Genomic DNA, 22,096 nt, shown 5'->3' with positions numbered 1-22,096 from the left:
ACTAGGCACCCCGGCACGTCCTGCCGCGCCGGAAGTGAAGGTGAGAGTTTGGCAGCGGGCTCTGAGCGGGTAAGGCGCGCGGAAACGCCAGCGCCGGGAATCGGTGGGGCGGCTGGGGCCGCCGCAACTGCGGCCGTTTGAAGGAAGCCGCTGGGACCCGAAGGGCGTTCGTCAGGCGGTACAGAGGGGAACCCCTTGGAGAGGAGAGAAGGGGGCGGGTACGCCTTGTCTAGGGGAGCTTATTTGGCGACCCGGAGTTCCTAAGTGGACTGGGGGGGAGGGGCGTCCTCGAAGGGATGTCTTTTGGGAGGTGGCATGGCCTCTGGCTGGGCTGTTAAGAATTGGCGGAGTAAGGCGGGTGGGCCTCCGTTGAAGATAAGTCGGCTTAAGAGGTGAAGGGCCCAGGAGAGGCTTGGATGGTGGGGAGGGGGGCAGGAGACTTGGGGCGTTTAAATGTTTCGTGACGTAGGAGACCACAAGGAGCTGGATGAGAGGCTGAAGGTGGACTTAATTTCATCTGATCACTATTCTCCTGCCGCCCTGTTCTTGCAGCCCCTGCCCGATGGCAGCAGTAGTTCTAGGGGGAGACACCATGGGTCCTGAACGTATCTTCCCCAATCAGACTGAGGAACTCGGGCCACACCAGGGCCCTACAGAAGGCACTGGGGATTGGAGCAGTGAGGAACCAGAGGAAGAGCAAGAGGAAACGGGGGCAGGACCAGCTGGCTACTCCTACCAGCCCCTGAACCAAGATCCTGAACAAGAGGAGGTGGAGCTGGCACCAGTGGGGGATGGAGAAGATGTAGTTGCTGATATCCAGGATCGGATCCAGGTATGGTGGAGGAGGCATTGTTCCTGAGCAGGTGAAGCTGGAGTCCTTGGACTGGCCCTGAACTGTCGTCTCTGGCTCTGCAGGCCCTGGGGCTTCATTTGCCAGACCCACCATTAGAAAGCGAGGATGAAGATGAGGAAGGAGCTATAGCATCGAGCAACCACAGCTCTATTCCTATGGACCCAGGTAAAAGAGATCATTCTTTTATTCTGGAATAATAATGGAGGAAGGGAACTGGTTAGTGCCAGTAGAGGGAAGTCACAGGAACACCCTGTTCCTAAAACAAGTTTGTAATCTAAGGTTTTGCAGACTTCAGAATCCAGGTGAAATGCTATTCTTCTAGGCTGGGGGAGGATGGGCAGGCTTGCCTAGGAATAACAGGACAGATTCAGTGACCTCACTAGCCCAAAAGCTCTGGGTTAATTCAACGAACGGGGAGAGGAGCTGGTCTTACTGTTTCTACCCCCTAACTGGTCTGCCTGTGATTTCAGAACACGTGGAGCTGGTGAAAAGGACGATGGCTGGTGTAAGCCTACCTGCGCCAGGGGTTCCTGCCTGGGCTCGGGAGATATCAGATGCCCAGTGGGAAGATGTGGTACAGAAGGCCCTCCAAGCCCGGCAGGCTGCCCCTTCCTGGAAGTGATCACCCTGAGAGGTGCCTTATCTCCCTGCATTCCAGGCCAGAACCAGCACAGGACTGAACACATCCTGGTTGTAATGTCCATCTCCATCCTCCCCATCTCCCTTCCACGTCAAGGCAAATCAGACTTCTTCTCAGAGACCCACTTTATTCAGTTCTGTACATATGGGGACAACGGTCCAAGCCCAACCCACCTTAGCATGTATCACTCTGTGGGGAATAAAGCACCCTATGTACACAGCCAAAAGCTGCACTGCCTGTGCCCCTGGAACCCGGGTCCGGCCCCCCCCCAGCCCCTCGCCCCTCCAAGGTTCCTGAAAGGGACAAGTGAGAGCCTGCCCAGCATCAGCACAAACAGGGAAATAAATAGGTGTTGGGGGGAGCCATGCTTAGGGCACTGCCCCCTGCTTCCTTCTTCCTAGCTTTGGGGACCAACAGCACAGGAAAGCAGTCAGCCCCAGGATGGTCCCTTCCGTGTCAGTGATCCCAGGGCTGCTGCTCACCAAAGAGGGGGTACAGGGTAGGGTGTTTGTTCATCCCCTTCTCTTGGTCCATCTGGGCTGGGCCCTATATTCATCACCTACTGTCCAAAGCCTATGCTTTTCTCCTTTTGCTCTCCTGTGTTGTCTTGATCAGGCAGGGGTAAGAGGACATAATGCAGCCCCATCAGCCTGCACACTGCTGGGGCTGGCGGCCTATTTGTGCTGCTGGGGGTTGGCTCCCCTCCAGCTAATTCACTCCAGGGGCCAATGGGGTTTGACATAACTTTGGTGAGAATCATCTCCTGCTGCTCCCTATATGCCTGCAGGGGAGGGAGACAAGGAGGAGACACCTGGAGTTCAACTGGGGCTGCAGGGGAGAGGAGAGGAGCACGTTATTCCCGTGTGTATTTCTCAGAGCAGCCGCAGGCAGCTGTGGGATAAGGAGCAGGAGGGGGCCAGGCATCCCCAAGTTGTCTGAGCGCTGAGCATTGCCGCGCTCAGCCTGTCTGTACTAGCCGCAGGGAGGCATGAACACGTTTCGGGGGAGAAGAGGGACCGCTCTGCGGGTGTCCCCGCTTCAAGTGCCTCATCCCCCTCCCTAGAGCAGAGAGGCCCTGCCTTGCCCCAAGTCAGCCAGTGGGGAGCAGAAGGTGGAGGGCTGGGGCAGTGTCCCAGGGCTGAGTGGGCTGTGGCCCTGTGGTGGGAGGGTGAGGAGGTCAGAGCGCCTCCTGGCTGGCAGTTAGAAACTCTTCCGCCCGCTTGTGCGCCTCCAGTGCCTTGATGGTGTACACGTCCTGAGGCAGCTCTGACTTCCGCCGAAGCAGCACTTTCTCCTTCTTGATGTCCTTTAGCATCTGTGTGGGGATGTGCAGGAGGTGAGGAATGGTGACCAAGTCCCGAGAAATCCCACTGTTTCCTGCCCTGATTCCTTGGCTCTGCGGCTCTTGTCTCCTCTCCCTCCCCGCGCTGTCTTGTCTTTCTGCTCCCCGTGCCCTCCCACCTGCACGGCCTCTGTCTCCACCGTTCTCTTCAGAAGCTGGATGTCCTCTGCCGTGGGGGTCTCCGTCTCCATCGAGTACACAGGAGGCAGTGGTGGAGGCGCTCGGAACATGGGATACTGAGAGGAAAGGAGGCAGACAAGTGGCGAGAGCCACTTGGGAAGTATGGGGACCCTGTTTGCTTCCTGCCCCTCCTCAGACAAACCCTCCCCCAACCCAGGCTGGACCCCTCAGTTCAGGGCAAGGGCAGAAGCACCTCACCTGGGGGTTAAGGCGAGCCAGCTCCTCAATCCTTTGCCACATCTCTTCTCTCTCCTTCATTCGGAACCGGCCCCTGAGGGAACAAAGACAGGATTGGGGTGGGATTGAGAGAGAAGCACAGGGGGCTGGTGTGGAAGAGGAACACCCCCAAGGAGAGAGACTCACTTCTGCTTCTCTGCCTTGTACTGTTGTGTACAGTCATCAAACAGCTTCTGATTCATCTCCATGAACAGCTTCAGGGCATTGTAGATCAGGCCGTGGATTGTCCTGCCACCAGGAAGACAGACGAGGTATAAGAGGCCAAAGCCTGCCCTCAGTGCCGGGACCTCAGTTTGCTCTCTCCCACAAGGTGTCTGTGCTAAGAGCTTTCTCATGTACTACTCCCATCCCACCAGCCTCTGTACAGTGTAAGCTCATCGCTCTGGCCAAATCACGTGACTTGAGATTGGCAGTTCAGGCCCTTTATAAATGAGTCTGCCTGCCCATCCTTCCTGCACCCCGTGCTCCAAGAGCTCCCCTTTCCCCACTACTTCCTACTCTTCTAGCCCACACGAATGGCCTCCCAGCGCACAGCTTTAAACAGGAAAGCCTTTTAACAATGCTGGGATTTAATACATACTAAGAGGATCACATCAGCTTCTCACAACATGGAATTACATCTCCAAAGCTGCAGAATATCTGACCTCAAGAAGAGATGCGACAGAGGCCACTGCTCTGCTGCTGGGTAGCACAGATCTCTCACGTGGGTATCTTTTCTCCCCGGTCAGTCCCTCAAGGCCCTATTAATATGCAGTGGGCACCAGCCCCGCTTGCTGAGGGACCAGATGAGACCACTGGCTCTTGAGTCCATCCACACCCTCCCACATTCCAAGACCAGATCCTCAGTGCCCAGTGCCACCCCAGTTCCCTACTTGTTCCAGTGGCTCTTGGAGTTCCTGTAGAGTGCAGGGAACATGATGGGAAGGACTCGGGCAGCATTGTCACTTATCAGGCTCATGATGTACTCATTGTTCCAGTAATAGAGGGCACGCTCTGCCACCTGGTGGGGACAGGCGAGACTCGGTGGGGACATGGCTCGCTATGCTGAAGACCCTCCTCAGTTTTCTGGGAGGCAGGGGCTGGGATGTTCTGGGTCTGGGTCTCACCTGGAAATGGGGGCTGGAGACACACTTGGCAAGCTGGCGGAAGAGTGGTTCCATCACTTTGCTGAACTCTGAAGGTTCAATGACATCCAGAATCTCCTCTAGCTCATTCAGGAACATCACCTCCTTGGGGCTGTGGGTCTTGGGCCAGAACTTGAGAAGGCCCACGATCACCTGCGAGAAGAGGAGGACACAGGAATAAAATTCTCACTCAACACCTGTCTGGGTCTCCAGGAAGCCACCCTGCCCTCTCCCCCCAACCCCGGTGGGCACAGCTTGGGTGGCCTCAGCTAAGTGCTCGTGTTTCTCCGGCTTGGATGCTTCCTAGGTGCACAAAGGTTTTACTTCTCCTTTAGAGAGGAAACCATGCCACCTGTCGGGTTACATCGCCCGTGCGTGCTTACGGCACCGCTCGATAGCTGCTGCTGGCAAGTGCTGCTGACAGGGAGAGGTGGACCCTGGGGCCCAGCAGGGAAGTTACCGGCTCAGTGAGGCTGCTTTCCTTCTCCAGGAACTGTACCACGCAGTACGCCAGCTGCAGAAGGTTGAGACAGAAAGGAGGTGAGGTGCAGGGCTCAGAAGGTCACAGAGAGGTCGGTGACAGAAACCAGACCCCAGAACAGAAGGGGAGGCGTGGAGAGGAATTCTGCCCCCTGCTCCCTCTGCTGCCCCATCACGGCTGGAATGCTTCCCCTTCCCTCTTTTCTCTGCAGCCAGGGCCGGGGATCAGCAGGAGGAAGGCAGCTCACCTGAGGGTGGTAGACACTCAGAGACTTGACCTTGTGAAGGGGAAGCAGGACACGGATGAGGAACATCTTGTGCTCTTCTTTCAGGGGCAAGGCAAAGCCATTGATGATGCTGGGAGTTAAGGGAGGGTTGTCAGGACCAAAGGGCCAGATCCAAGCTCAATGCATCAATCCTCCCGACCTTTTCTTAGGCATGTGTGCCCCCGCCCCACCTCTCACCTGCCCAGGATCTCCAGGAGCTCGGCAATCCCATTGTGATGCTCCGTCTCATAGATGAACCTGAGGGAAGAACAAAGACTCTCTTGATAACCCCTGATGCCCCTCCAGCATTCTGTGGAGTCCCGCCTACCACCCTTCTCCCACCCCATCTTAGTGAGGGGCTTGCTTTGCTCCTGAGCCCAGGCTCCTGGCCTCACCTGTAGAAGATGTGGTTGATCTGCCTACGGATATAAGCCCGGAGCCCCAAAAACTTGCCATAGATGCGATGCAAGATGGTCTTGAGGAAGTCCCGCTCTCGAGGGTCCTCACTGTCAAACAGGTCCAGGAGCTGGGAGCAAGCGGGAGGAGAGGCGGCAGTGAGGCAGGAGCCGGGGAAAGCCAGGGCTGGGGTGACTTGGGTCCTGGCCAGAGGAAGCCCTCTGAAGAGGGTGCGTGGAGACAAGTCTCTGGGAAGAGTGATTCTGTTGCACTGCTCTACCCCAGGTGATGTCTGGGAATACGTGCTGCATTCCCCATTGGGTGGGGCGGGGGGTAACAGTGTTGCTTTTTGTTTCCTTCCATTATGCTGGAAGCTTCTTATGGACAGAGTAGGTTTGTTTAACCCCCATGGTCAATTTGCACCAGACACAGCTGAAACCCAATACAGTACCTATATTCAGCAGAAGCAAAAAGAGCAGCTTGGACTGGAGTCAGGGGACGTGGGGCTAGAGTTCATGGACTGGAAGGAGGGGAAGGCAGGAACTTCAGGGACTCACAGCAAGGACAAACTTCTGGTCAATGTACTTCTTGGCTATGTTTGGCTGGAAATCGGGAGACTCAAGGAAACGTAAGAAAAACTCGTACACGAGCTGCGGGGGGAAAGGAGCATCACTTAGGGGCATTCCCCAAGGACTGGGAGAGCCCCCTTGCTGCAGGGCTCAGAGTGCCCCACTGCCCACAGCCAGGCCCCTGCCCTCTTTGCTCTGGTACCTGGAGATGCGGCCAGGCAGCCTCCAGGGTGGGCTCATCTTCCTCAGGGTCAAACTCGGCCCCAGTGGGATTTGAGGAAGGTGGCAGCGTCCGGAAGAGGTTCACTGAAAACTGAGGGGTAGGGAGGGCCCAGGTGAGAGCTCTCTGGGCAGGTCTGGGCTTTTCCGGGGCCCCCGTCCCTGCCCGCTTTCCCCTTTCCCTGTGCCTACCATAGTGACGGCCTCAGGGTAAATGGCCTCGGTGACAACATCGCGGCTGTGGGTGATGTACTCCACCATTTCGTTGAGCCCCGCCCGCTTCACCTCCTTGAATTTGAGGTCACTGAGTGGGTCTGACACAAAGTCAAAGAGGACGCAGCACTGGCGTAGCTTCTGGATAAACAGCTCCTCCCGCTCCTGGGTTGGTGAGTCTAGGGGCGGATGGGCCATGGTCAGGTCTCCTCTGTGGTCCTTCACTGCTATGCCCTGCTCACCTCGCAGGGCGTTCCCCGATCCCTTCCTGCCACCATCCTGCTCCCCTGACGCCCACCCCCAGCCCCAGCGCAACTCCCCCTCACATTCTCTAGAGCTTCCACCCTCCCCCAAACACCCCCAAACCTCCATTCTGCCAACACCCACTGTCCCCTAGGTCTGATGCCGCAGCGCTCTTGACCTTTCCCAAGTACCTTTCAGGGCAGGAAGCTTCTGCAGCTCCCGGTTCTTGCTGAGGTTGAAGCGGGAGGAGCTTTGCCGTCGCTCCTTCTTGACAATCTGGGGCCCCCCTGAGTACTTGATTTTGCTGAGCTGTGTGGGGGGCGGCGTGCTGTTGCTAGGACGCTTGTTGGATGATGGCGGCTGCGGTGGTGGCTGCGGTGGCGGCTGCGGCTGGGGCTGGGCCTGGTCAAACGAGCGAGTCACTGGAGTGCACTCGCCAAGCTACGCTTCCCAGCCCAGGCCTGGCCCACCGCCCAGCCCAGGGTCCGTTTATGCCTCTGTGGGCCTGGGCAGCAAGCAGCTGCCTCCCGCCCCGAAGGAGCCAAGACCAGGGTCAGACATAACTGCGGGATGTGGCCCTGGAAGGGGGCGGTCTAGAAGGCGTGTCTCCCAAAGTGACGCCCACTGCCTGTGCATCAAGCGCCTTCAAAATGCTCACTCCCGTTCCTGGACAGGCAAAGCTGATTGATGGACTGACAGTGACAGAAGTCAGACAAGTGGCTCTCCTGCCGGGGAGGGGGTGGCAGCGGTGTGGGTCGGGGAGATGCGGGTGGTGACCGAGAAGGGGCACGAGGACCTTTCTGACTAATGGAAACATTCCGTATCTTGACTGAGTCTGGGAGGTGGTTCATAGCATAAACATATGTAAAAATGCATCGAGCAGTACAGCCACGATTACTCTATTTTATCATTTACTGAACGTGTGATAGTCTTCAGTTAAAGAAACTCCTCCCCATATCTCAGCAGTTTAACTACTAGAAATATAGATTAAGCAAAATCCTAAATTTAAAAAAGGCTTTGTGCAAAAACACTTTTTATGGTCTTATTTATAATGGCAAGTATATAAATACATGGAAATCATGGAGTTAAAATTATGTTTATGAAAACTATGTACTAAATGTAATGATACGTGATTCAGCTGTGAAAAACGTTTACACAGTCAGAGTAATTTACCCAAAACGGGTGATAAGTATTGTGAGGAGGGGAAAAGTCTGCACGGAGGTATAAGACACTCGGGCCTTAATTTTCCACGTTAGGAAGTCAAGAGATATCTAAAGCTCACAAATTAAAGGGGGAAAAAAAATCAGTAAAAGGATCTTGTTTGGAGGTATAAAAGTCAATCTGCAAGGAAAGAGTTAGGAGGTGAATGTGGTTGCCACGAAACAATAGGAGAAGAGGGGCCGGCGACAGGGGCTGCCCCGCTCATTACAAGCCTGAGAGTATTATCTGACCTTCTGAACAATGCACCTATCACCACACTGATAAAAATTAAAAACAAAACAAAAAGAGTAAAACTATGGAATGAGAGAAAATTGCTTCCTATATGCTAAGTTAAATAAGGATAATACAAATCTGTATATCAAAATGAGCTCACCCATATTAAAACATGCACAGAACCCAAAATCCAGTTAAGAAAAAGAAAGAACAAGTGCATTGTGTTCATGACTATCTCCTGTAATGACAGAATGAGACATGACTTTTTCCTATTTTCCTAAATTTTTTACAAGCTGACACTGCTTTTATAATGGAGAAATAGGGAATGCCCTGGCAGTCCAGTGGTTAGGACTCTATGCTTCCACTGCACGGGGCCTGGGTTTGATCCCTGGTCAGGGAACTAAGATCCTGCAAGCCACACAGCACAGCCAAAAAAAAAAAAAAAAAAAAAAAAAAGACAATATAATGGGAGAGATACAGCTAATTTCCAAAAGTTACTTCTTTACTTCCTCCCAGACACGGGTGTCAGAGCTCCACGAAGCCCATTTTCAGAAGCATACAAACAGGTGTTTGCAGGGCTGTCCACTCATAGGTACTGTCCAGGTAATCCCCTGCTGGGGGAGGGGAGAGGCTGAGCCACAGGACAGCCCTTCCCCCCAACCAGAGAAGAGACTGCGACAGGACCAGAGGAGTGAGGTCACGTCCAGCCGGGTCCCCACACCACAGGAAAACTGCCCTCCTGTGCTCACACCTGCCATCCCCGCCTCCTCTCCAGCCCGCTCCGTAAACTCTTACTTCATAAAATAAGAATGGGAGAATACGAAACTCTCTGGGATAAGGGGCAAGGAGGAAGACAAATGTTATGCTTTGTATGCTCTTGAATTTTTTATAGAAACAATTACGTCAAGCTTGTGACCTATCTGGGGGTCAGAGGCAGGAGAGGAGTGCTGGATCCAGCCCAGGGCAGGCCTTGGGTTCAGTGTAGCTCATTACCGCTTTGGCCATCTGGCCCTCTCCTCCTCCTGAAATGAGCCCCAGACACCAATTTGACTAGGGGAATGCAAAGAAGTGGGACAAGAGCAGTCATCACACACCTCCCTTGCCATGACTACACGCAACCAGTGTGATTTTTCTGGTTAGACAGTGCAAGGCACCCTGAAGTCTGGGGTCTCTCTTCCTGTATACGGAGGATGGATCACACCTTGGTAGAGGATGAAGGAGAGGGGCAAAAGGCCAGGGGGCCAGAGCCTGGTGTGCATCAGACTCTCCCCATTTCCCTGTCGCAGGAACAACCCAATCCTTATCAGTGGAGCTCAACAGTCAAGGGCACAGACTTGAGCCTGACTGCCTGGGTTTGACTACTGGCTCTGCCATTTATTAGCCGAGTAACCTCCAGGAGGTCATATAGCCTCTCTGTGCCTCATCTGTAAAGTGGGGATGGCAATAGTACTACCTCACAGGGTTGTAATAAGGATTTAAATGAACAGTATATGGCACACAGAAGTGTCTTATAAGCAGTATCTTCTACTATTGTTGTTGTTATTATTATTTCCCATCCCTGGATTTTAGGAATACAGCCTGGAAATTCCTGAAAGTAGCACACCTCAAATGTTCCTTAGAGTTCATTATCCTTCTTGTTTTAAAATGGGGGGACCAAGGGAATTCCCTGGCAGTCCAGTGGTTAGGACTCCATGCTTTCACTGCTGTGGGCCCAGGTTCAATCCCTGGGTGGGGAACTAAGATCTCACAAGCCACATGGCGTGGCCAAAAACATAATAAAATAAAATGGGAGAACCCAAGAAGGCATTGCATCTTTCAAGACCCACCTTCTTCGAAAAAGCCTTCTCCAATCACTCCAGGACTTGCATGTCCACCTTCCACCCTCAACCTTCTGACACTGCTTATCTATTCCATTGGCTCTGGGATCATCCCCAGTGACACCTCTTGATCACTTTGCTCATGTGTCATCTCCCCACTAGAAAGCAAGTCCCTTTAAAGCCAGGACCCTGGTTTGTGCCCCTCTGGGTCTCCTCAGCACTGGCACTGACACCTAACAGGCATTCAGTGAATGACTGGTTATTTGATTGATGGGGGGACAGGGCGGGCGGGGGACACCAAGCCCAGGCCCATCTCCATAGGTCCCTCCTGTCCTGACCGGGGACCTTCAGAACAAAGCCCTGCACAGTGGTGGGAGCAGAGTGGGAAGGAGAAACATCAGAATTACTAGGCTGAGGGGCTCAGTGGCAACTGAGGAACAAGGCTCGGGAAAAATATGTCTCTCTCCATCCTCCCAGATAAGATGCAGAAACCCTGCATCTCCATGAATCTCACACTTAGGGGACATCCAGAAAAAGGAGGCCTTCTTCCCAAAAAGGGAAAAGCAAGACCTCAATTTTCTCTGCTAACGAGCAGAGGGTTGGACTAGATCAGTAGTCCAAACACTCTCCAAGTAAGGTGTTTTTGTTTTTGTTTTTGTTTTTTGCAGTACGCGGGCTTCTCACCGTTGTGGCCTCTCCCGTTGCGGAGCACAGGCTCCGGACGTGCAGCGGCCATGGCTCACGGGCCCAGCCGCTCTGTGGCATGTGGGATCTTCCTGGACCGAGGCACAAACCCGTGTCCCCTGCACCGGCAGGCGGACTCTCAACCACTGTGCCACTAGGGAAGCCCCCAAGTAAGGTTTTAAGAAAACAGAGATTGCATGGCTGAAAATCATAGTTTAAAAAGCCACCCAATGAGTTGATGCCTAAGGTCCCTTCCCCTTCAGGATGGCATTATTGAAGGCTGGGGTGGCCGGAGAGCAGCTGAGCCGGCTTAGTCTGCCCCGCCCCCAGCCCACTGGGCCACCCTGGTTTTATAAGGACCATTGGCTCCCAGGCCCCAGATACAAGGAGCAGCTGAGAGACAGCTGGGCTGGCCAGCAGAGCCCTGGAAACATACTTGTCAGAAGGGAGTATAGGTGTGTGCCAGCAACTCACTTCACGTTCAACCCTTTCTCCTAAAAGCTCTAGCTTCCAACTTCTCGTTTATTGACCTGGGCTGGAGATGAGAGGCAGCTGCATCCCCAGGAGAACCTTCTGCAGCCATCAGAGCGTGGGTGGACACGGCCCAAAGGCAAGCTGGTGACCTGCCTGCTCCCACTTCTGAGACTCCACAGTGGCTGTCTCCTCTGCCTGAACAACCGTCTCCTCCCACTTCTAAACTTGCAACAGGATCCAAACTCCAAGAAGCCTTCCTAGATTCAGGCCTCCTGCAATCCAGTGGGGCTTTTTTTTTAAAATATAAATTTATTTATTTATTTTTGGCTGCATTGGGTCTTAGTTGCTGCACGCAGGCTTTTCTCTAGTTGCGGTGAGTGGGGGCTGCTCTTCGTTGTGGCTCGTGGGCTCTAGAGCGCAAACTCTGTAATTGTGGCGCACGGGCTTAGTTGCTCCGCCACATGTGGGATCTCCCCAGAACCAGGGCTCGAACCCGTGTCCCCTGCACTGGCGGGCGGATTCTCAACCACTGCGCCACCAGGGAGGCCCCTCCAGTGGGGCTTTGAATTTATACACCACCCTCACACTCAGGAGACTGCAACTATACTTGCCCACTCTGAACCAATTCCATTCCAACCTGACCCTAACACAGACACCGGTAATCATTAAACCCATATATTTAAACATAAAGTAGGACGTAGAAATATAAGTTAAGCACTATAGAAGGTACTGTAGTAGAAAGACGAAAGATAAAATTATCAGTGAAAAACGCAAAGATTAATGTTATAGCTTTTGCATAATGAATTAACTAGCTGAGTGAAGATCATTTTAGTTTCAAACCCTGAAAATCAGAGAGGCATTCTCTCCTATATTGACACCTAGAGCACTGTTGGGTTGGCCAAAGAGTTCGTTTGGGTTTTTCGTAACAGCTTACAAAAAAACCAAATGAACTTTTTGGCCAACCCCATACCCATTCTTTTTTTGTTGTTGTTTGTTTGTTTTGTTTTTTTCAGTACACGGGCCTCTCACTGTTGTGGCCTCTCCCGTTGCGGAGCACAGGCTCCGGACGCGCTGGCTCAGCGGCCATGGCTCACGGGCCCAGCCGCTCTGCGGCATGTGGGATCTTCCCGGACCGGGGCACGAACCCATGTCCCCTGCATCAGCAGGCAGACTCTCAACCACTGCGCCACCAGGGAAGCCCCCCATACCCATTCTTAATTCATTTATTCAATAAACATCATGCTACGCATTAGAGATTAAAAAGGGAATAAGACATGGCCCTTGCCCTCGAAGAGCTCAAAGTCCAGTGGGCAAGACACGAAAGCGGCCATTAGTACAGGGCAATGCAAAACCAGAGCGCCGCAAAAGATTCAGGAACTCAGAGGGCTGAGTGACAAACTCTGCCTGAAGAATCAGGGAAGCCCTCCCTGAAGAGGTGACTTTTGATTTGTCTCTTAAAGGATAAACACGGGTTTAGGCAAAGAATGAAAAGAGAGAGATAAAGCAGTCCAGGCCAATGGGATGACACCAATAAGAGCCCTGAGCCACAAAAGGCTGGTCGGGTTGGAAGATGGAAAGTCCAGAGGGGCTGGAAGAACAGGGCAGGGCCAGCCCAGGAGGCCTGAGGCTGCGTATTTGAATTTGTGAGCAATGAGATGCCAAGAGGGGCTTTTAAGTAAAGGACTGATAGGACCAAAAATGTTTTTAGGGTAACAACTCTGGCTACAGTGATGTCAGGCTGAAGTGGGAGAGACCAGGATCGTTTCTTCCTCCCTCTGTCCCTGTTCCCAGAACTCAGGACAGGGCACAGCACACAGGAAAGTCCACAGCACTGAAATGCTTTTTCCAAAGACAGGCCAGGAAAGACCCCTGCCTTGTAGCAGAGTCTGACCTAATCTCTCAAGGCTCCTTTCCATTCTAAGACTCTTCTAGAATCTTAGAACCAGTCTATTAGGTCATTAAGAACACGGGAGGACTGGCCACAGACCTGGGCTGAATTCCAGCTCTGCTGTTTTACTGCTGAGTAAAAGCTACTTAACATCACTAAGCCTCAGTTTCCTCTGTAAAATGGGGCTGATGATGATAACAGATGACCTCAGGGACTGCTGTAGAGATTAAATGAGAAGATTATAAGATTAAATGCATGCGTACTTAGCACAGTGCCTGGGACAGACTGTACTGGGTTGAACAGTGTCCCCCCAAAATTCACATCAACCCAACATCTATGAATGTGATCGTATTTGGAAACAGGGTCTTTGCAGATGTAATCAAGTTAAAATGAGGTCATACTGGATTAGGGTGGGCCCTAAATCCAACATGACTGGTGTTCTTATAAGAAGAGGGAAATTTGGACACAGAGACAGAGGCACAGGGGAGAACGCTGAGCGAAGACGGAGGCAGAGATTGGAACGATGGTTCTACAAGCCAAGGAGCAGATCGCAGAAAGCCACCGAAGCTGGGAGAGAGGCGTGGAAGAGATTCTTCCCTAGAACCTCAGAGGAACATGGCCTGCTGACACCTTGATTTCAGACTTCTGACCTCCACAGTTATGAGAGAATAAATTTCTGGTATTTTAAGCCACCCAATTCATGGTAATTGCTTATGGCTGTCCTAGGAAACTAATACACAAGTAACTGCTCAATAAAATAAATGTTGGCTGCTATAAATTATTAAGATCAGTTGGAAAGACTGGCAAATGCTTGACACGGGGTAAGTTTGGCTGTAAGAACCCAAAATTCTGGACTAGAAAAAGGGCAAGGGAGGGATTTCCTTGGCGGTCCAGTGCTTAAGACTTTGCCTTCCAATGCAGGGGGTGCAAGTTCGATCCCTGGTCGGGAGCTAAGATCCCACATGCTTTGCAGCCAAAAAAAAAACAAAACATAAAACAGAAGCAATATTGTAACAAATTCAATAAAGACTTTAAAAATGGTCCACATCAAAAAAAAAAAAAGAAAAAGAAAGAAAAAGGGCAAGAGAAGGACTGTGACAAACAGCTTTTGATGACCTGGGCCTCACAGCCTGGCCCCCAACTATTCCATGTCCCACTGCCTGGGGCCACCTGGGTGCATTTCTGCAAAATCATGGAGAATTCCTGCAGCTGCCTCAGACAGGTGAGCCCTGAGCGGCATTTCATAAAACAGAGTCCAAGGTGAACACGACACTCTCCTCTTCCAGAGGGCGGTGGAGAAATCACAGCAGCTGGTCTCAGCTTATTTCTTAAGCTGCTTGAGCCTTCGTTTTCCTACCTATGAAAGGAGAGGTTCCTTCCAGGTCTAATTTGAAGTTGGTTTGTTTGCTCATCCATTCACTAATGCATTCAAATGCTGGTGCTTCTGGTGGGCCAGGCCCTTCGGTGTGAGCGAGAGCCTCTCAGGAGCTAAGTGTTAACACAGGAGACAACTGACACACAATGAATTCCCACGGAATTGTTTCATCACAGCTGTGGTTAAGCACTGCCGTGGAGTGATGCTGGGTACCAGGGGCCCTGACCGCGTCCTGGGCATGGGGATGGGGGCAGGTGGTCAAGGAGGGCTACTTCCAGGAAATGACAGCCAATCTGTCTAGTAACTGAATGAGCAGGAGGGAGTCAGGCAGAAGGCAGGAGTGGCCCCCCAAGCTATTCCTTTCTGTGCCTTTAAATCCTGTTTCCAAGTCTCTTGCTGCTTTGAGTATTAGTTGCCGGCTCCCGCCACCTTCCCTGTGGGTCCCACACATGTCACGGCTCCTGAAGGGGAGACTGAGCCCAGAGGGTGTGCCCTCCAGAAGCATCTCCTGGTGATCTCCTGTGAGCCAAGGGCGTCAGCACACAGGTGTGGGGAAGAAGCAAGCGCCTTCCCTCAGAGTTCACAGTCCGGGGGAGAGAAACACATCCGGGAACCAACAGTGCCAGCACTGAGTGACAAGGACTGGCCTAGAGACATGTTCAGATGCCAGTGTATGTGCAGAGGAAGGAGGAATTTCTCTTCTGTGGTCCTCAACTCTCACGTCTATAAGATGGAGAAAACCTACCCTGCTTCCTCCCATCACTCAAGTGAGGGTAAAATGATGGTCGCAGGTGTGAAAAGTGCTTGGCTCTCTTTGGAGGTGACAGGGACCAGAAGTATCCAGAAAAATCCAAATCCAGAGTTAACCCCAACCAAACACTTTTCAATCGATCTCCTCTCCATGACCTGCCCCCGATCCACAAGACCTGCTCAGAATTAGACAGCTCCATTTCCTGTTCACCTCCATCCCTCTGAACAGTTTAGCACAGGAGGGAGGAAGCGCAGAAAGCAAGGATCACCAGCTTCCGGGTAACACAGGCGCTCGCTCAGCGTGCTCCCAGGACCGTTCAGCATCCAAGCATCCCACTGAGCACACACCCAAGCTTCCATGGACACACTCTGGACTTCCTTAAGTCCCTCCACCCCGCCGTGTGCTCTCTGCTTGCCATTTATTGCTTTACAGCCCTAGATTGCCAAGCTGTGCTGACCTCTGCTCATGCCTGTCCTTCAGCAGCTCCCGTCTGATCGGGACCAAGAGAGGTGCGCCCAGCCCTGCCCGACTCAAGGGCAACAGCCACTTCCCACCCCTGCCCCACCCAGAGCTACACTGAAGTCACCCCACTGAGCACCCATGTGCACCCGTGTACTTTTCCCTCCTCCCCAGGACTCAGTGCCCCTAGCCTTTTGCCCTAAGAGAAAAGGAATTCTCAACACTTTGGTAGACAGAGAATTGACTTTCACAGGAATCCCAGCGGAATCGGAAAAACTGGAGGGCTTATTTGGTTCATAGCCGCCAAAGGGAAAGCCTGCCTGAGGGCAGCCTGGATGGGCTGTCCAGGCCCCTCCCTGGCTATGAAAGTATCCTTCCCTTCTGCCCCAATAATCTCCGGCCCCCTGAGATCCCCCACCCCACTGGCCATCAAGCAGGTGGAACTGGCGCCTGCACCGTAACTAGGGCTATGCCCACGTTCATTACCTCCTCAGCGCTCTCGCCGCCACCATCCTTGCTCGAGCTGCTGGGCTTGGCCGCGCCTTTGGCAAGCTTGGGGGGCTCCTGAAGGGAGAAGATGGAGGTAGAGTTAACAGATGCCAAGGAAGGGAGAGGCCTCATCCTCATCCCTCAGGTCTCTGTTGTAATTCTCCTCCGTCCAATTGAATCAATCAGTCAATCAGCACCACTGAGCACCTACCTTAAACCTGGGGCGGTGGGGTGGCAGGTTGGGGTACACAAAGGGAGATTCAGTCCCTCAAAGGCACCAACGAGTTCAGAATCTGGTTAGGAAGACAACTCTAACACACAATAATCCAGCATGACCATGCTCCTTCACCTCACAAGGCTGTTGTATGCGTTAGGGCCTCGGTCAAGTAAGAACCAGGGTGACGAGGCTCAAGGGAGAAGCAGCATGGAAGAAGCTGCTCAGACTGGCTTCTGGCTAAAGCGGGCAGAGGGGGCCTGAGGCTCTCATGCTGGAGGGAAGGGAGTCACCACTCTACCCTCGAGGCCATCTGGAAAGACCTGGAAGCCTTTTTAGGATATCACAAACAGCACCCAGACTAGAAACTGCTACTGGCATAATCAGTGGGGCCCAGGGATGCTAACAGGTATAGGAATCGTCCCAAGAACGCCTCGGTTGACAAGCACAAGGACAGGGATGGCAATAAGGCCCAGAATCGCTATAAAGAATGAGCACTAGTCCAAAGTCTCCCTTGGGAACCTAGCTGCTGGCTCAGAGCCCTGGCCTGCCCAGCATCTCTTCCTATGCTTTGGGCCAAAAAAAAGCAACTGCCCAGGGACAGGATGAGGAAAATGTGAAAAAGACTTGGGGATTTAGGTCTGACTGCAAGCTCAACACAAATCATCCATGTGCTGTGGCTGCCACGGCAGCTCATGTGACCTGCCATCTAGTTAACAGACCTGTGCAGAGTGCCTGGCACCAGGGGACGTGGAAGCGCCCCGTCCTTGGCACTGATAGGGCCATTCTGGAGGATCTGGTTCAGTCGAGAGCATCACACTTTGGGAGGGACAAAGACAAATGCTAGGTTTTCTTCGGGGAATATACAACCCATAGAGGGAGTAGATTCAAAAGCAGGTCCTGAGAGCCACAGCTGCAGGAACTGGGATAGTTAACAATGGAAGGGAGGAGTCATGGCGAGTGGGGGAGCAAGAGGGATCTTTACGAATAAATGAAGGGCTGCCATGTGGACTAAAGACGCAACTTGTTCTATGTGGATCCAGAGGCCCAAGAGCCACGGGCAGAAGTGGCAGGAAGACAGGCTGAGGCTCCAAAGGAAGACTTTTCTCCTGGAGCAGCTGCACAGAAACCAGCTGCCTAGTGAGGCTGTAAGCTCCCCAACCCAAGAGCATTCAAGCAGAGGTGCATTCATGCCTCCTCCAAGGCATGATGCAAAAGGGTCCCGAGCCTTAAATGCAGATCGGATCGGAGGACCTTGGAAATCACTTCTAGCTCTGAGATTCTGCCACTTGATAGCACCTGAGCCCCTTCAGTGAGAAGTGTTAAATCCAGTGATTATACCCATGGGGGCAAAAGGATTTCAGGGAGAAGAGAGCTCTGCGTAGGCTGGAGCAGGGGGAAGGCTTCGTGGGGGTGGGGAGGCAGGAAGCCGTTCCCAGGTGTGGAGCAGCTCCAGGCAGTCATAGCAGTGGGAAGGAGCCCTGTGCTCTGGGTGGCTAGGCACTCTCCCAGGGCCCACTGACCAGGCGGGGCACACTCACCCCTTGCCGAGGGGCCAGCGAGTGGTGCAGAGTGTGGGGTGGAGAGGAAAAGGATGAGGGGGGGTGCAGGCAGGACGCAACACTGAGGTGACCGTCTGCACACACCCCAGACGTGGGCCTCTCGGACAAAGCTGGCCCATCTGCACCCATGTCTCACCTCTCTCCTTGATCGTGAGCTCCTTGTTCCTTTTTGTACCCCTCCACCCACCCTGCAGCACTCAGACATATCTCTCAGGCAATGTGCAGAAGAAAGATCCCGGCTGCCTGGGGGGTGGTGTTGGGGGGTGGGCATGGGAACCAGGCCACCACCCTTGCTCCCTGGCTCCCGCAGAGCAGGTGAAATGCACACACTTCAGCCCAGCCCAGCTGTCCAGTGTTGCATGGCAATGTGGTTAAGAGCCAGCTCTGTGTTCCTGGCCCAGCTCTTACTGGCTATACAATCATGGGCAAGTTAACTAGCCTCGCTGAGCCTGTTTCCTCACCTATTAAGTGCTGACAATCAAAGTACCTAATTCCCTTTATTTTTTTTTTAAATTTTTAAATTTTAAATTTTTTTCTTTTTTGTCTGTGCCGCACAGCATGCAGGATCTTAGTTCCCCGACCAGGGATCGAACCTGTGCCCCCTGCAGTGGAAGCACGGGACGACTGGACCGCCAGGGAAGTACCCCTAATCCCCTTTAGCACAGTGTCTGGCACATGAAAAATGAAATGTTAGTCAATGTTATTACTATTATTATGAACAAGAAGAGTGTGGGAGGGAGCAGAGGCACGCCATCACCCAGGAACCTAAAAGAGAATCTCAAGTCTTAGATCAGAACATGAGGGAAGAGGAAGGATGAAAATCTCCCCAAGGATTGACTCAGCACTCATCCATTGAGCACCTACTGTGTACAAGGAGATGCCAAACCAAAATGGAACTTAGTTATTATCTCAAGGGGGAAGAAAAGACTTGTCTACAATTAATTCCAGTCCAAGGGAACACAAAAGGGCCATAAGTGACCTACCGAGTACTCAGCAAATCCAGGGGAGGAAGGAGAGCTCACCCCCAACTAAGGGTTCAGGATGGGCTTCAGGGAGGAGGCCATGAGGTTAGGCCAGGCATGGGACCATCAGAGATGAAGGAGAAAGGGGAGAGGTGACGGATGAGCAATACAGACCCTCCATCCCCACCTCCTCTCTGCCCCCACCCCTTTTAGGCAAACCCCAGTGACATCGTCAGGACTTGTCCACCACTGAAGGAGGCCAAATGCAACTAGAAATCAAAAGTGGAAAGTTAAACCTTAAAGGGGATCAGAGATGCCTGGCCCCATGCAAACCAATCCTTCCCATACTCCTTCCCAACCAAACACTTAACACCTGTGGTCCTAGCAAGTCTTAAGAATTTTTCTTCTTCTTCTCAGTCCTCTAGTAGATTAAGGCTTTCTGTGGATGGGACAGTATCTGTTCCATCAGACTAACAATTACAGATCAGTGAGGACCTCACCAGCTTCCCCTGAATTGCCTTGCTCTCCACACTCTTTGTAGGAGCCCTTCAGCCCCTGGTGTGGCTGACTTTTGTGTGCATCACCTATCGCTAGCTGCCCAAACCACCTCAGCATGCCTGCTCCCCAAAGACACAGGGCCTGGGTGGGGCACCCAAACCTGCCCAGCTCAGCACCCAAGGAGGTTCAGTGCCTGCTATACCACCACCAACTCAACACTCAGAATCTCAGGCCCTGAGAGGTTATGGGGACAATCCAGAATCAGAGCTGCCTGGCAAATCTCCAACAGCCCCAGGATAGGGAGTTTAACTGATAAGGTCAGAGATGGCAGCCCAGCAACCCAGCCAAACAGAGGGCAAATGAAAGCAAGACACCTCTGGGGTCATAAAGTGGGTGAGCAGAACACCAGGCCAGAGCTAGCGCCCATCATGAAGGACCAGCCCCAGGAAAGAAGAAGCTGGGGGAGGCTGGAACTGGTATCCTAGCATCCTCTGTGTGAGTCTGTACCTCAAAGGAACCACACCTCTGAGTCAGACATCAGCAACAGCAGGAAACAGAGGGTAGGGAAAGACAGGGATGAAGAAGAGGAGAAGGCAGTTCGGAGGTAGAAGAGGAAGGCGAAAGAAGGCAGCATGAAGAAACAGTCTGTGTCAAGACAACAAGACAAAGGCAAGGGTGTCCAGGGGTGGCTGCCCTGTGGAGTAAGAAGGATAGCTAATCTGATAGTGAGGGCAGATTCCCAATTTGAGGACAGTGTGGCCCAGGAAAGGCAGAAACCCAGCACTGGTACAAAAAAGGAAAAATGCAAAGGTTATCTTCAATTAGGAATAAGGGGAGTAGCCTGTCCAGATTAGGAAAGGTGACTGGTTGAGGATGAACCTGGGAGTGGGTTGATGCCTGTTAGAGGGGCTTTGGAACAGAGGAGGCCTTTAAGTCAGGAGACCTGATATTACAGCTGGGCCTCCAGCAGGCTGTGTGACCTTGGCCAAGTCCCTTCCCCTGTCCCCCTGTCGGGGCTTCAGTCTCCTCATCTGTATCACTAGGGATTGCACTGAATGCGCTCAGACACCCTGACGTTCCGAGGTTCCATCGGCAGAAGGAAGGGCTCAGTCCTGGTTTACAAGTTTGTGTGTGAAGGAAGAACTAGAGGGAGGGGCCTAGGCCAGATTCGGTGGAGGAGAGAGAAAGCAGAGCCGTTCTAGGTCAAGGAGCCTGGCAAGGAGGGAGAAGGGGCTGTAGGGGACGGTGGAGAAGGCAGGCCCAGGCCCAGGCCCAGGCGGGTGGGAAGAGGAGGGAAGAGAAGGGGCTGCGCGAGGTTGGAGAGGGGGCTTAGTTCTGGAGGGAGGTGCAATCTCAGATAAGCGGCTGTCCCAAACGGCAAACGGGTGGGGGATGGGGAGGTGATGCGGAGGGGATGGGGGCAGAAAAGGCAAGGGAGTAACCTGGGAGTGGGGCAGGATCTGGAGGGAGGAGGTTACCCTGGGCCGGGGGTCGGTGGAGGGAGGTGCATGTCGGGGGACTCTACCCCGGACAAGGGAGGGAGCTTTCTCAGCTGCGGCACAGGCTGGGGGTGCGACCAGCAGCCGGGGCGGAGGGCCGCCCCCGGGAGTCCTGCGGGGGCCGGACGGGAGGGTCAGTCCGGGGCTGTCCCGGGCCTGGCTCGGGCCCCTCCCAGAGCTCCGCACAGGCCCCGAGGCGGAGGCGCGGGGAAAAGGGCCACGCTTACCTTCTCCTTCTTCAGTTTATAGGGCATCTCGGCCCGTCCGGACCCGGTCCGGCTCTTGCGGCCCCGCTCCGGCTCCGGCTTTGCTCGGCCGCGCTCGGCCCGCTCGGCTTCTCTTCGCCACCGCCTGCGCGCTGCGCCCCGGGTCGAGCGGTGTCTGTGTCTCCAATTGGCCCGAACTCTTACAAACCTGCCTGACAACCAGGCGCCGCCTTCTCCGATTGGTCATTGGAACCAAGCAGCTTCCTTTTTTTCTCATTGGAAAGGAAGAGTACAAACCGCCAGGGTTCGGCTCCCAGAATTGGCTGAAGTGGGAGGTCCCGCCCTAAAGGGGGTCGAGCTTAGCGTGAGAGGCGCGGGTCAGGGGATGCCCGGGCTTTGCACCCAGTGCTGCACTTCGGCATCTGGTGTGCCTCAACTTCGGCCGTCCTTCGCGGCCCGTTCAATTCTAAAGTGGTTCTCAATCTTTCCCCACTGCGATTCCGCCCACTCCGAATTGAAGGAAAGAAGCCCTAAAATGAAGGGTGCCTTTCTTCGTCAGGGTAACGTAACACTAATTGCCTACGCAAAATCGGTGGAGAGAGCTACCAGGAGCCCTCGAGGGCATCCTTTCCAAGACAAGGCTTGAGGAGGATCAAAGGGGAAGCCTGGCAGGCCGGGACCGGGGTGAAATGAGATGAGAATCTAGGGTTTGTTGCAACTTTGGGAAGAGGATCCCCGTTCCTACTGCATATGCTCTAGGGTTGGGGAACCGGCTAGACCTGAGCACTTGGGAACGCAGTGGAAATGCTACCTCATTGTTGAGTGTCTCGGAAATACATCCCTTACTCCCCACCCTGCCAAAGCCAGTGTCCTAATGCATAAGATCAGTTCCTGCCCTCAAGGAGTTAAGAGTCTGGTGAAGTTAACAGCCGTGTATAAATAGATGATTAAGAAACAATGTAGTAGGGCTTCCCTGGTGGCGCAGTGGTTAAGAATCCACCCGCCAATGCAGGGGACACGGG

At 53.3% G+C, this 22,096-nt stretch overlaps 2 protein-coding genes across 3 annotated transcripts; one reads left to right on the top strand and one right to left on the bottom strand.

The window, feature by feature from the left end:
* The first annotated feature begins 4 nt into the window (after positions 1-4).
* On the top strand, positions 5-1,709 carry MEA1 (male-enhanced antigen 1). 2 transcript variants are annotated; one of them, XM_082848478.1, is made up of 4 exons: positions 5-69; positions 553-832; positions 916-1,018; positions 1,324-1,709. In XM_082848478.1, the coding sequence occupies exons 2-4, from the start codon at positions 563-565 to the stop codon at positions 1,473-1,475; spliced, it is 525 nt and encodes a 174-aa protein (XP_082704604.1). In that variant the 5' UTR covers positions 5-69; positions 553-562; the 3' UTR covers positions 1,476-1,709. The 2 variants fall into 2 exon arrangements, with proteins under 2 accessions (XP_082704604.1, XP_082704603.1); XM_082848477.1 differs by lacking the exon at positions 5-69 and adding an exon at positions 71-178.
* A 78-nt stretch (positions 1,710-1,787) lies between these two features.
* On the bottom strand, positions 1,788-21,222 carry PPP2R5D (protein phosphatase 2 regulatory subunit B'delta). Its single transcript, XM_082847163.1, has 16 exons — positions 21,096-21,222; positions 16,131-16,208; positions 6,954-7,164; positions 6,499-6,698; positions 6,290-6,400; positions 6,076-6,168; positions 5,518-5,648; positions 5,321-5,380; positions 5,105-5,213; positions 4,837-4,890; positions 4,359-4,529; positions 4,125-4,252; positions 3,379-3,480; positions 3,214-3,286; positions 2,955-3,071; positions 1,788-2,808 (listed from the first exon to the last, which is right to left on the bottom strand). The coding sequence occupies exons 1-16, from the start codon at positions 21,120-21,122 to the stop codon at positions 2,671-2,673; spliced, it is 1,803 nt and encodes a 600-aa protein (XP_082703289.1). The 5' UTR covers positions 21,123-21,222; the 3' UTR covers positions 1,788-2,670.
* Between the last annotated feature and the right edge of the window lie 874 nt (positions 21,223-22,096).

This window comes from Leucopleurus acutus (assembly GCF_964270905.1).
Source record: "Leucopleurus acutus genome assembly, chromosome: 10".
Taxonomy (NCBI): domain Eukaryota; kingdom Metazoa; phylum Chordata; class Mammalia; order Artiodactyla; family Delphinidae; genus Leucopleurus; species Leucopleurus acutus.
Note: the sequence above shows the minus strand (reverse complement) of the source record. Positions and strands in the feature narration are given on the sequence as shown.

Excerpts from the sequence above, each read along its gene's own strand:
- PPP2R5D (XM_082847163.1), bottom strand. The coding sequence starts at position 21,122 with ATGCCCTATAAACTGAAGAAGGAGAAG. Across the intron at positions 3,481-4,124 it reads TCCAAGAGCCACTGGAACAA|GACAATCCACGGCCTGATCT; the intron begins GTAGGGAACTGG and ends TCCTGGTGGCAG. Across the intron at positions 2,809-2,954 it reads TGGAGACAGAGGCCGTGCAG|ATGCTAAAGGACATCAAGAA; the intron begins GTGGGAGGGCAC and ends ATCCCCACACAG.
- MEA1 (XM_082848478.1), top strand. The coding sequence starts at position 563 with ATGGCAGCAGTAGTTCTAGGGGGAGACACCATGGGTCCTGAACGTATC. Across the intron at positions 833-915 it reads ATATCCAGGATCGGATCCAG|GCCCTGGGGCTTCATTTGCC; the intron begins GTATGGTGGAGG and ends CTGGCTCTGCAG. Across the intron at positions 1,019-1,323 it reads CTCTATTCCTATGGACCCAG|AACACGTGGAGCTGGTGAAA; the intron begins GTAAAAGAGATC and ends CTGTGATTTCAG.